This window comes from Lepisosteus oculatus, chromosome 5, assembly GCF_040954835.1.
Source record: "Lepisosteus oculatus isolate fLepOcu1 chromosome 5, fLepOcu1.hap2, whole genome shotgun sequence".
NCBI classification, from domain to species: domain Eukaryota; kingdom Metazoa; phylum Chordata; class Actinopteri; order Semionotiformes; family Lepisosteidae; genus Lepisosteus; species Lepisosteus oculatus.
Window position 1 is genome coordinate 36,120,745 of NC_090700.1, and position 12,633 is coordinate 36,133,377.

Here is a 12,633-nt window from a genome sequence, read left to right on the forward strand (position 1 = left end):
ACATTAAAGGTTTCTTTATAAACTTCTTTTTTTTATGTACCGTGTTCCTGTTTTTCTACCCTTCCAAATGTGGGGGTTCACATTGCAGGTACTGCCCTCCCAACATACACTTGTGCTGTTTTTCATTCCACGAGTCTTGCTACACCTTAAAGGAGATGCCATTACCTGACTGACTAACCCTAACTGAATCAAGCCCATCCATCCTCCAGGGCCCCTGTGCCAATGATGGGCCTCCACTTGAGGATCCCCAAACCCCCATTTTAATGAGTGGCGTCAGGAGTAAAGGATTTGGGCTGCAAGAACCACATGCTAGCCCCTTCATGGTGTGCACCTAAAGACAGAAATTGTCTGCTGCTGTATTATAACTGCCTTTTCAGGGTGTGTGATCACCTCAAGACCATAATCGCAGATCTGATATCTACTCTGAAGAACAATAAATCTTAAAGAAAGGGATGGACAAGCTCCTGTTTTTTTACACTGTCCATCAAGGCAGTGTTATTAGCACAGGTGTGTGTTTACGTGTGTGTCTGAGCCTGGCATCTGAACTGCAATATCTGTCTGCAATGCCCTAGCTGTCTATTGGGCTACCACCCTCATTAATTTACTTAACTTCTGTTTCTGCAGAAATACAATCTGAAAAAATAGAATTAGGGGAAAAAACTAATTGTCCACTTAAGAGCCAGACTGCAGCACTCCAGGAGGAGCGTGTCCAGTAGGATTCACTTGAGACTGTTGGCATAAAGAGGGGAATAATTGAGTTTAATTTTGACAAGCTGGGCAGTCACTGCTTCGCAGTGCCCTCTGGGAGCAAACTAATATCTTCTTATTGTCGGCTGTTCACACTGGATGTGGTGTTCAGCCTACATCTGTGGAATTGATCAAACTCATTTACCTTGTCTCTCTGCCTTTAGTCTTACACCAACTATAACATTTCATGTACTGTCTTCTCGGATAAATGTCTAATTTAATTGCAGCACTGCAAGAAGGGTGGTTTTAGTTTCAGTGATGCTTATTGCTATTTGTAAGACCTTTACGCTCTTTAGACTATCAAATATCACATTCCAGGCATATGATCAGATTGTTACTGGGCATTTCATAACACTGCTGGATCCTGCATCTATCTTAGGGCCTCATGTTGTTCAGTAGCCTTAGATGGGTTATTTCTGACTGTGAGATTAGAAATTCTTCAGCCAAACTTGTAATAATTTTTCATTAAATGTTGTAAGATTAATATCAAGCCTTCAATTATTATGCTTCTGTGCATGTGCTCATTAGCTTTCAGTATGTCCGTATGTTGTTTGTTTGCACCCTATATTAGTTGCTTGTTAAATTTTAGGGTTTTTAGGTAGTAGATGGACAAAAAACCTTTATATTCTGTTTTTTGTCCACTGCTGTTACTCTTATTTTTCTCCAGGCATTGTCCATAGTATTATAACTGTTTGAGCTAGGATTATGGTAAAGCAGTTCAGGCTCCTTGCTGGTGATGAAAGGCGATGCAGACCTATGTGTTGTTGTAGTCATTCTCTGCAGTGAGTCTGCTTGTTTTTCCTGCTTTCAGCTGTACAACGAGGAGATACTGGACCTGTTTGACAGCACGCGTGATCTTGACGCTCGGGGCAGGAAGTCCAATATTAAAATCCACGAGGACAGCAATGGGGGAATCTACACCACGGGGGTCACTTCTCGGTTGGTCAGCTCAGAGGAAGAGGTGAGTAGGGAGGCAGTGCGACAGGTGATGTTCCCCTCTGGGGTCTTCTCTCCACTGACATCTTTGTCATCTTGTACCCGATGGGATATTCTTCTGCTGGTTCTCTTCAATCTGATTTCTTGTCTTCGGGCAAGACTCAAAGCTGCATTTAGGACTAATTTCCCCGTCTTTTTCTTCGTCCTATTCAGCTGCTGCAGTGCCTGAAGCTGGGAGCCTTATCCCGCACCACAGCCAGCACGCAGATGAACGCCCAGAGCTCCCGGTCGCATGCCATTTTCACAATCCACCTCTGCCAGATGAGGGTGTGCAAGCAGCCGGAGATGGTCAGTCATTTGCTCTGTGCCGCAAACCCCAAAAACGCAGACACCAACATGTCTATATACACTATATACAGTAGTTCATACGTAAGATCAAGGAATGTCCACCAGCTCTAAGAACTGTTAGTGTAGCTTGTTCCAGCCTCCCGTAACTGTAAAAGAGTGCCTCCTCTGTTTTATATGCACATCCATGTAGATTTAGTTTGTGTCCTAATGAATGTCACATGTATTGAGCATGGATGTGAAAATGTAAAGAATATGTATAACTGCATAGTAATTTCATTATTTACCCCAGACTAGGATTTTACTCTTTCGGTACACGTTTCGGTACTGTTAAGTACACTTAACTACTTAAGACGAAGCAAGTTGCTAAACTGTTCTTGTTTAAGCTGGGAATGAGTTTGATTGATCCAAAAAAACGAGGGGGGCTCTGTTTCAGGCAGAGCAACACTTATGTCTGAGAGGCATTTGCTTTCTTCTCCTGCTGTGATGTCGGTCTGATTTTCCGTGCTGGGGTGTTTTTCAGATGAACGGAGAGGTGAACGGTTTGTCCAATGGGCCCATCGCGCAGCCCGAGTACGAGACGCTGATGGCCAAGTTCCACTTTGTGGACCTGGCAGGATCTGAACGGCTGAAACGCACGGGCGCCACGGGCGAGCGTGCCAGGGAGGGCATCTCCATCAACTGTGGCCTGGTAGGACCCCCTTCCTCTGCCCTCCCCGATGAACTGTGTAGGAATAACACACCAGGGCAGGGAGTTAGAGGTCCTGATTCTGTGTCTGACTCTGTGCACCTGTGCCTTGCAGCTGGCCCTAGGTAACGTCATCAGCGCTCTCGGGGACCAGAGCAAGAAGGGAGGCCATGTGCCATACAGGGACTCCAAACTGACCAGGCTGCTGCAGGACTCCCTGGGAGGAAACAGGTACTGCACATTTAAGAAACACACAGGCTGTGGGGCCTCTTGGTTGCCATGACTGAGTGCAGGCTGAGCTCTAAGAATGTGGGTTCAGGTCTAGGAGCCTGGGGCTTGTTACTACCCGACTGTGACTGGGATTTGTTCAATTGGGTTTATGCCACCCGGGGTAGGGTGAGGAGCCATTGGGCAAGAACTCTCTTAGCAGCACAGTAACCCCTGCAGCCTGATAGGCACGAGAAACGTACGGTTGTGGGGGGAGGGGTCTGAGGGCTTCAGCGACCTGTTCTAGGTCGACCTGTGCTGTCTGTGAGGGTTGGGCCTCTCCTCCAGACACCGCTGAGCCTTCTCACTGGGTGTGTGTTGCCTGTCTCAGCCGCACTGTGATGATCGCCTGCGTGAGCCCCTCGGACCGGGACTTCATGGAGACACTCAACACTCTGAAGTACGCCAACCGCGCCAGGAACATCAAGAACAAGGTGGTGGTGAACCAGGACAAGACGAGCCAGCAGATAAGCGCCCTGCGGGCCGAGATCGCAAGGCTGCAGACAGAGATCATGGAGTACAAGACGGTGAGGGGTGAAACATTGCCATAGTGTTGGTGATAGTGTGCTTCTTATCATCTTCACTTATTGAATTTGCATGCTGCCTGTTTGCTCCCGTTAATGCTTTTAGTTTTTAATTTAAAAAACTTTTGATTTAAGTTAATGAACCTGTAATTGTTTAACTGTAATAATAATTAATAATTGCTTACACTTATATAGCGCTTTTCTGGCCACACCACACCACAGGTAATGGGGACTCCCCTACACCACCACCAATGTGTAGCATCCACCTGGCAGCCATAGTGCGCCAGAACGCTCACCACACATCAGCTCTCAGTTGGGAGGTGAGCAGAGTAATGAAGCCAATTCATAGATGGGGATTATTAGGAGGCCATGATTGGTAAGGGCCAATGGGGAAATTTGGCCAGGATGCCGGGGTTACACCCCTACTCTTTTCGAGAAACGCCCTGGGATTTTTAATGACCACAGGGAGTCAGGACCTCGGTTTTACGTCTCATCCGAAGGACGGCGCCCGTTTACAGTATAGTGTCCCCGTCACTATACTGGGGGCATTCGGACCCACACAGACCGCAGGGTGAGCGCCCCCTGCTGGCCCCACTAACATCTCTTCCAGCAGCAACCTTAGTTTTTCCCAGGAGGGCTCCCATCCATGTACTGACCAGGCTCACACCTGCTTAGCTTCAGTGGGTTTCCAGTTGTGAGTTGCAGGGTGATATGGCTGCTGGCTGTAGTGGTCTAACTGTAGTGGTGGAGAGGTGGTTAACTGTAGATTCGTGAAAAGTTTTTATTTTACATGTATACCTGGCTTTGTTTTTCAGTTAGGATGTTTCAAGTGATCACGAGTTAGTGAAGAATGCTGTGCATAAAAATATTAATATAAATTGCCTGTTCTTCCCTCCCCCCTGCACTTTAGGGGAAACGTGTGGTCGGAGAGGATGGGTCTGAGGGCTTCAGCGACCTGTTCCAGGAGAACTCCATGCTACAGAAGGAGAACGACACTCTACGGATGAGAGTAAAAGCCATGCAGGAGACCATTGATGCACTCAACAACCGCGTCACGCAGCTGCTCTCCAATGAGGTCAACCTCCTCTTGGCCAAGACTGGTGAGCGCCCCCTGCAGCCCAGTAAACCACATTACAACAATCTGAGCTGTTGCTGGTGTGCCGCTGTGGCTAATGTCCCTTGAAATCACTCCAGGCTCACCGAATTAGACTAGATGTGTTGCTCCTGTTCTCTGTGAAGACCCCAGTATACAAAACTTGAGTTTGTAATGTTTTTACCTCTTCAAAAAATCATTTTAATTCCTGTTCATAGCAAAACTTAACATTGAAATAACTCCTACCTTCAGGCGCTTTAAGAGATTCACAGTAGAATGGTCACGTCAAAACCTTTTCTTAATGATATATTCTGTGCATGACAATTACTGGTGTATCGTCTGATCCCTGTCCCTATATTCTGGAATAGTGTCGGATAGTAGTTGTGGCGCAGGCACACTAATTTTCCTTCACTTCCTTAAGAAAACAGACCAGGATCCTTTCATCACAAATCTGAAAGAGAAAAGGGTGCCCCAACAGGGGCAGTGGGAAAACACCTTTCTGCTAAATGGTGCTAAAAGTTTTATAAATTCACGAGCTGTCTCCTTTCGTCTTCAGGGGATGGAAATGAAGAGATTGGAGCCCTCATCCAGAATTACATCCGAGAGATCGAGGAGCTCAGGTAAGTCTGTTCTAAAAGATTTATTTGAGCTGTTATAATTCCTTATATTTTTTGGTGAGGGGGTAGAACTCACAAAATAGCACAAAAGTATCAGTCTCTACCTTGCCCTGTCACATGCGTGAAAGTAACTTACCCTGTGAAGTTCTATCGCTTTTGAAAAATCATGAAGAAGAGAAGGTGCCGGGTGCCCAGTTTGTTGAAAACCTGTTGTGAAAGGCAGCCATGTCCCACAGTGCCAGCTGATGGAGGCTCTCTCTGTCTCCGTGCGTCTCTCTCTGACAGGTCCAAGCTCCTGGAAAGCGAGGCCATGAACGAGTCTCTGCGCCGCAATGTGTCGCGCCTCTCGGCCCGCTCGCCCTACCCTTCCTCGCAGGGGGCCACCCCCGGCCTGCCCGCAGGCAGCTCGCCCTGCGTCTCCATGGAGACGGAAGTGTCCGATGTCATCCGCCGGGCGAAGCAGGACATCGAGAGGCTGAAGAAGAAAGAGCGAAAACAGAGGAGGAAGAGGTATGGAGCCCTGAACTGCAGTGGAAGATGTTAGGGAATTGGGGTCCCCAGACTCTCTACTGGGGTACCTCTTTGTCAAAACTGACAACCAATGAAATAACTTTACATACACCTTGACACAACCCAAACATCACTGTATCACCCCTGCAGAGTCCCAGATTTTCAGTTAATGACTTTTCCATGAGAGAGGACCGATGATAGATTTTCCTGTTTTTGGGGGGCTTTGTTGGTTGGCCTTTTAAGAACCTAATTACTGTTTCCAGTTTTGGTCACCAGAATATTTAACTGCCAAAAGCATTAGTGAAATACAGAATGACTCTCTTTCGAGTGGGGTTAAAAAGGAACCCTCTAAAATGTGTGCTTCTGTAAGCACAAATCTAAGCAGGGGAGTGTATGGTGAGTGTAAGTCTGCCAATTCAAACTTTAAGTTGGAATCATTATACCTGGCCTGATGTGCGAACAGCATCATAAGGGATGCAATCTGAGTTCACTAAATGTACAGGGCGTGTTCAATATCTTGAGCATTTTTCTGTGACAATATGATGGAGCACAGGCAGCCCATTAGAAAAACAAAGGAGTATCATTAAATTCTGAACTCAATGCACTGCTCCTGACTCGGCAATACATTTAGTCATTAACAGTTCCCAGACATCACCCCCTGTCTGATGTGTGAGTTTTATGATGAGGCGTAATGTCAGAGCGCATAAACCTGTCTCTGCTCCAAAAGATTAATAAGAATGACTGTACCCATCATGCTTTAAAAGTGCATTTGCGAGTCTGGCTTATGTGCAAATGGTGCACTGTAAATCTGCACCGTCCCTTAAAGTATCGTTGAAAGGTGGTAGATTACAGATCGTTTAAGTGTAATTAATTCTGCTGTTATTGCGAGAGGGCAACCTACCGAGTAGGGGGTGCTGGGAAATTAGCCTGCAGAAGCTTAGATTGTGCAAAATCACTTATACACTTAAACACCCTTCCAAAGTCAAACTTGCAAGCTCAGTACAGAATAGCACTGCAGTTAGTCAGGCAAGCTGATATAAAGTGTCATACTGCACTGATTTAAAGATCAGAAATGTTCCCTATGTTCTATAAGAAAATGAAGAGGAAGATGATAAAAATCAGAATATCTCCTACATAGGCAATGGGATAACAGTGCATGGGCTGTGTGTATTGTCTTTTTGTCTCTTATGATTTGAACAGCATGGAGACGGGCTGCTCCAAATGGGTATAACAGGGGTGGAATAGTATGGTAAACAAGCATTGACATTTGTGCACACTGTGCATTTGTGTTAACATTTACCTTGATTATTCTGTGGTAGTTTAGTGCCCACAAGTGCTGTGTCTGGTCAGTCAGTAAACCAGCCCTGTTCTGCTGTCCCCAGTCCAGAGAAGGAAGGGCTGAAGAAGAGAGCCAAGCTGCAGCCACAGGAAAACGGGGAGGTGGACTCAGATGACAACGACCTGGAGGTCAGTGCACTGGTGATGGAGACAAGGAGAATTTCATTCAGTTTTAATCCAGGCTAGAAGAACACAGTTGATTGATATTGCTTTGGGTGGCGGAAGTGAAGAGTGTGTGCGACTGTGGAGGCATCATTCGTGTGTGCTGTATCTGCCCCCCGCCAGGAGGAGCAGGAGGAGAGTGGCTGCGACGAGGAAGAGGAGGAAGAAGAGGGCCGGGAGGACGAAGAGTTTGAGAGCGAGGAGAGCCTGGAGGACTCAGATTCCGACTCTGACGAGAAAGGTCAGCCATGGGGGACGCCTACTGAGGGGGATGAAACAGAGGGAGTGGGGGGGGTGTCTGCTCCTTCTCCACCTTTGCTCATTAAATTCACAACTACCGTCACTGCAGTCGAATTTGCCCATTTTCGACATTCTCCAACATCTTCCCCTGCCTGGTGTTTTGGGATTTTAGATGTAATTGATCTATGCACTGAACACCTGGTCAGAAACGAAACCTGATGTTCTGATAAGCGTTATTATAGACATGCATTTAGTAAAATACACCCCATCTGTGAACCATGCAGGGTTGCTGTTGCCCTCCACACCTTCCTATGTTTAGCACTTAGTGATATAGGAACGACAGACTGTGTATTAGGTTCTGTTTTGTCCCAGCCTGCTGTGAACAAATGATTTAACCAAATATTCTCTCTCGTTGGGGTTTCAGCGAATTTCCAGGCGGATCTGGCAGAGCTGACCTGTGAGATCGAGATCAAGCAGAAGCTGATCGACGAGCTGGAGAACAGCCAGCGCCGCCTGCTGACACTGAAGCTGCAGTATGAGGAGAAGCTGATCCAGCTGCAGAACAAGATCCGCGACACCCAGCTGGAGAGAGACCGCGTCCTGCACAACCTGAGTAAGGGCCACGGGATAGGGACCAGGGTCCAGGACCATGTCGGAGAAACAGCATTGCAAGGGAAGGGCAAAAGAGAAGACGCATCCCATATATGAAAAAATAACACAGTCTGAGCTCCATGATCATAGCTTTAAGGCAGGGTTGTGACACTAATCGACTGTGACTGGGATTGCCCTAGCAGTAAGAGTGCTGACAAGTGTAGGGTGGAATTAGTTTGCCAGAGCTCTTGGGTCTTTGTGACCCCTGTGGCTTTCTAGGTGATTTCAGGCATGCGGTGCCGTTGGTGAGGGACGCATTCCTTTGATTGACAATAAACCTTGGTGCTGTGTTGCCTGTAACGTGTTCAGTTGACTTAAAGCAAGTTGGAGGAGTCTGCCTACACTTCCTCCTTTTCCCGTGTGCGGTTGCAGGGTTTGTAGCCCAGAGTTGAGATGTCAAAAACACTCCACTGGCAATTGCAGCAATTTTCATTTTTAGATACAAGAACTTAGTGTAAGGGATAGGGAAAGTACGCGTCTTGTTCACAGACAATCGTTTATGCAAATAAATAATGAATAATGCAAAGGTTAAGTTCCCAACACACTTTGTGGAGGCTACTGCATAGTGATTCAGCATGCAGCTCAGCTCCAGACGGCATCTGTTACTTACAGTTTGGTCTGGTGGGAAGCTCTGATTGGGACTCTAGTTGTAATTGCACGCCTCTGCCTTCCTTCTCTTGCAGTGTCTATGGAGAACTTCACAGAGGATAAGGCCAACAAGGTGAAGTCGGAGTATGAGAAGCGCCTGAAGGAGATGAACAGGGACCTACAGAAGCTGCAGGCCGCCCAGAAGGAGCACGCCCGGCTGCTGAAGAACCAGAGCCGCTACGAGCGCGAGCTGAAGAAGCTGCAGGGAGAGGTGGCCGAGATGAAAAAGGCCAAGGTGAGGGAGGCCAAGGCAGCAGCAGGTCATTCTCTCATACAGAAATGGGTATATGGCAGAGACCATTTTCCCATTGGAACTGTATCTGATTTGCCAGACTTGCAGTGTTATAATTGTACACGAGTCCCCTGCAGTCCAGAGCACACTACTTCAGCTGCCCCCTTCGAATTCCACCAATCCAAGAGGTGGTATTTTCCACTGAGATATTTTAGTTGGCTACTGCAAAGCTATAATCTGCCGTGTCCAAGTCGAAACAGGGAATACATAAGTCAGAGGTAATGTGTTTCAACTGTCCTTTTTTTGTTGGTATTTCTGTGCATAACCATAATGCATTCAGTCAAAGCCAGTACTCCAGGCCTGAAATGTGAGGGTGATTTAATGCGTGGGGGAAAAACAATTCCCTGGTACATTATCTGTGACTCAGCCCCCAGAAGCAAAAGCAGCTGTATCTCTTGAGAGCAGGAAAATTGTCCAGTCTTCCCACAGCACTTCCATCACTATCTGTGCAGATATCAGGTGTGGTGCTCAGTCACCAGATACAGCTCTTTCTTTTCTGCTCTATCTTGACTTGTTGCGGTTATTTTGATTGTATATTATTGAACTGTGGCATTGTGTAGTCAGGGTTGTCCTCCGCATGAAAAGCTTGCCCTGCCAGACTTGGAAGTGGTAGCATGTGTGGAGATGTCTGCCATGTTGATGGGTTATTCCACACGGTCCTCCACCCACAGGTGGCGCTGATGAAGCAGATGAAAGAGGAGCAGCAGAGGCGGCGGATGATCGAGGCCAAGAGGAACCGCGAGATTGCACAGCTGAAGAAAGAACAGCGCCGCCAGGAGGTGAGCTCTGATACTGAATATGCATCTCCCCAAAATGCATGGGGGTTATTGTCATTTCAGACAATATTAGTCCATGTAACCCCTTGACACTTTTTTCAGGCCACAATTTGGAGTTTTAACTGTTGGACCTTTCACCTAAGGTGGAGTGATGCTGCTTTACAGTAAGGAGCTAGAAATCGTTGCTCTGTCCTGATGTGTATCTTTTATACATTTATAGTATCAAATTCGGGCCCTGGAGTCACAGAAGAGGCAGCAGGAAATAGTGCTGAGGAGAAAAACGCAGGAGGTATGTTGGAACTACAGCTGACCTGTAGTATTCCATATTTTCTGTACTTGTTGTACTTCAAAAAGACAATTAGCAGCCATTGTGACTTAATAAATCCTAATGTAACAACTAGGGTGTAATACGTTCTTTATCGTTATTCACCATAACTAAATCATTTTTTAAACTAAATCATTTTTAGTATTATAATTTATAATATAATTACATTCATGTCCAGTCTGCTGAAAAGAATATTGTGTCTTTCAACTGTTAGTGAAATGCTCTGTCATATGTCAGACTTGCACACACATCGGTAAACTGCAGCCCAGAAATGCAAGTTAAACAGGCTCGGGGATTAGTGATTAGCATCACCTGTGAGCTCTGCTTGAGGGATTGACGAGGGAAAACAAAAGCTGTTGCTTGTAGTCTGGATTTGGTGTTTTCAGCAGGGAACTGTAAGGGGTCAGAGTTTTGAGGGATATCACATGACTTCAGGTAAACCCCGATAACACAGAGCTTGAGTGATCTCATAGCCCCGCCGTCCCCCTGTCCCTCGCTCAGGTGACGGCCCTGCGGCGCCTGGCCAAGCCCATGTCGGAGCGCGTGGCCGGGCGGGTCCCCCGGCGCCTCCAGCCCCTGGACTCGGGCGCGGAGCTGTCGGCCAGCACCACCTCCTCCGAGCCAGAGTCGGCCCGCTCCGTCTCCAGCATCGTGCGGCAGTGGAACAACAAGATCAATGGCTTCCTGGGCGAGAGCGAGCCGGCTGTCAATGGAGCACGCACGCCCAGGTCAGACGGCCAGCCCAGTGTGTGTATGTGCCTGCGGCTAATGTCTGTGTGCCTCCAGTTGCGTTATTATACCCACGGCAGTTTCTTTCCTTGCGTCTTGAGTTCAGTGCCCAGGTTTCCAGTGCCTGTATTGGGTGTACTAACAGTTAAGGACAATACTTAGTCACCAAGTCTGTAAATCAATGGTATTAATAAACAGAATTACTTGAAAATGTGAAAAGGAGCCATTTAAAGTAATTGCTTATAAAAAAGAATGAAGTTTGAGAAGTCTCGGCTTATTTACAAGAAAATATTTTGTGAAATGTGTGGGTGCTGGTGTCTTCCGTTGGAGTCGGAGGCTGTAGAGCTTGTGCCCTAGCAGCGATCCGGGTGGGGTGTGACCGATCGTTCTCTCCGCCTGTCGGCTCGCAGGAAGAAATTCCAGAGGAAGGGGGTGGCCGGCAGCTTCTCCAAGACGGCTCGTCAGAAGTGGCAGGCCCTGGAGCGCAGGATCATGGACATCGTCATGCAGAGGATGACCGTCATCAACATGGAGGCTGACATGGACCGCCTCATCAAGGTACCGGCCCTCTGGCGGCTGTCTGTCTCCTGGCTGGGAACGTCAATGTGCCCTTTCCTGCTTCTGCCCTGCATACATTCACCTCTAGGCGTCCCTGATCATGAAGCTGTTAGTCACATTAGCACCCATTTTTGAGGTTTTATACTTTTAAGTTATTATCTATTATCTATTATCTATTATCTATTATCATTATTATTATTATTATCCATTACACTTATATAGCACTCTTCTGGAAACTCCAGTCAAAGCGCTTTACAGGTAATGGGGACTCCCCTCCACCACCACCAATGTGTAGCCCCACCTGCATGATGTGACGGCAGCCATAGTGCGCCAGTACACTCACCACACACCAGCTCTCAGTGGGGAGGAGAACAGGGTGATGAAGCCAGTTTATAGTTGTAAGAAACATTAATATCTGCTGGACAGATTGGTACAGTGCATTAAGTATGCAAAAAGCTCATAATGATGAAATAAGTTAAAAGCTGGCTCGAGTCCTCCTGTGTGTGATCTTGCTGGAGTGCTCTTTGTATTGGGAATCTTCACTGTTATTGTCTGTTATTTTTACACAGAGATTGTCAAAATGGCTGTTTGGCACGATGCGATTGCAATTCTGAGAACCCGCCCTGGGTCCCGCTGACGTTGTTTCGTTCTTGGGCGCTTCCTCCTCCCTAGAAACGCGAGGAGCTGTCTGTCCAGCAGGAGGCGCTGCTGCGGAAGCGGGAGAGGCTGCTGAGCGACTCCCCGGAGGAGGAGGAGAGGCTGCTGCAGGAGATGAACGAGGAGATCGAGGTGCTCAACGCCAACGTCGACTACATCAATGACAGCTTGTCCGACTGCCAGGCCACCATCATGCAGATCGAGGAGACCAAGGCAAGGGCAGCGCTGGTTCCCCTGTAGCAGCCCGACTGCAGCTCTTCTCACAGTATGCATGAGCCCTGTCCTGCTTAACTGCTTAACTTCAGCAAGTGCACAGTCTCATTTCTTCTCTGTGGAGTCTTTATTAGTTTATTTGTTAGTTGCAAATCTGCCCTTTTTCTGGGGACAAAATATGAGCTAGCAGGCTCTTACTGTCTTATAGACTCGACTCTACATCTGGGTAAAGTGTAATGTCAGGAGAATCTTCCAGCATGCTTGTTTGAAAGACTCTGCAGGCTTTTTTTCATTCTGGTCTCTTAAAATGAAGAGGG

General features: G+C 47.3%; 1 protein-coding gene across 3 annotated transcripts in view; it reads left to right on the top strand.

Moving 5' to 3' along the window:
- The window catches only part of kif21b (kinesin family member 21B), a 71,646-nt gene that overhangs the window by 25,110 nt on the left and 33,903 nt on the right, over positions 1 to 12,633 (top strand). For all 3 annotated transcript variants that reach the window (XM_015342640.2, XM_015342642.2, XM_015342641.2), the window contains exons 4-20: positions 1,559 to 1,708; positions 1,897 to 2,031; positions 2,552 to 2,719; positions 2,832 to 2,947; positions 3,315 to 3,510; positions 4,418 to 4,607; positions 5,157 to 5,220; positions 5,503 to 5,727; positions 7,110 to 7,194; positions 7,351 to 7,468; positions 7,892 to 8,080; positions 8,802 to 9,001; positions 9,730 to 9,837; positions 10,055 to 10,123; positions 10,661 to 10,887; positions 11,299 to 11,446; positions 12,119 to 12,316. In XM_015342640.2, coding sequence (XP_015198126.2) covers positions 1,559 to 1,708; positions 1,897 to 2,031; positions 2,552 to 2,719; positions 2,832 to 2,947; positions 3,315 to 3,510; positions 4,418 to 4,607; positions 5,157 to 5,220; positions 5,503 to 5,727; positions 7,110 to 7,194; positions 7,351 to 7,468; positions 7,892 to 8,080; positions 8,802 to 9,001; positions 9,730 to 9,837; positions 10,055 to 10,123; positions 10,661 to 10,887; positions 11,299 to 11,446; positions 12,119 to 12,316 — 2,586 coding nt within the window. The remainder of the gene's footprint in view (positions 1 to 1,558; positions 1,709 to 1,896; positions 2,032 to 2,551; positions 2,720 to 2,831; positions 2,948 to 3,314; positions 3,511 to 4,417; positions 4,608 to 5,156; positions 5,221 to 5,502; positions 5,728 to 7,109; positions 7,195 to 7,350; positions 7,469 to 7,891; positions 8,081 to 8,801; positions 9,002 to 9,729; positions 9,838 to 10,054; positions 10,124 to 10,660; positions 10,888 to 11,298; positions 11,447 to 12,118; positions 12,317 to 12,633) is intronic.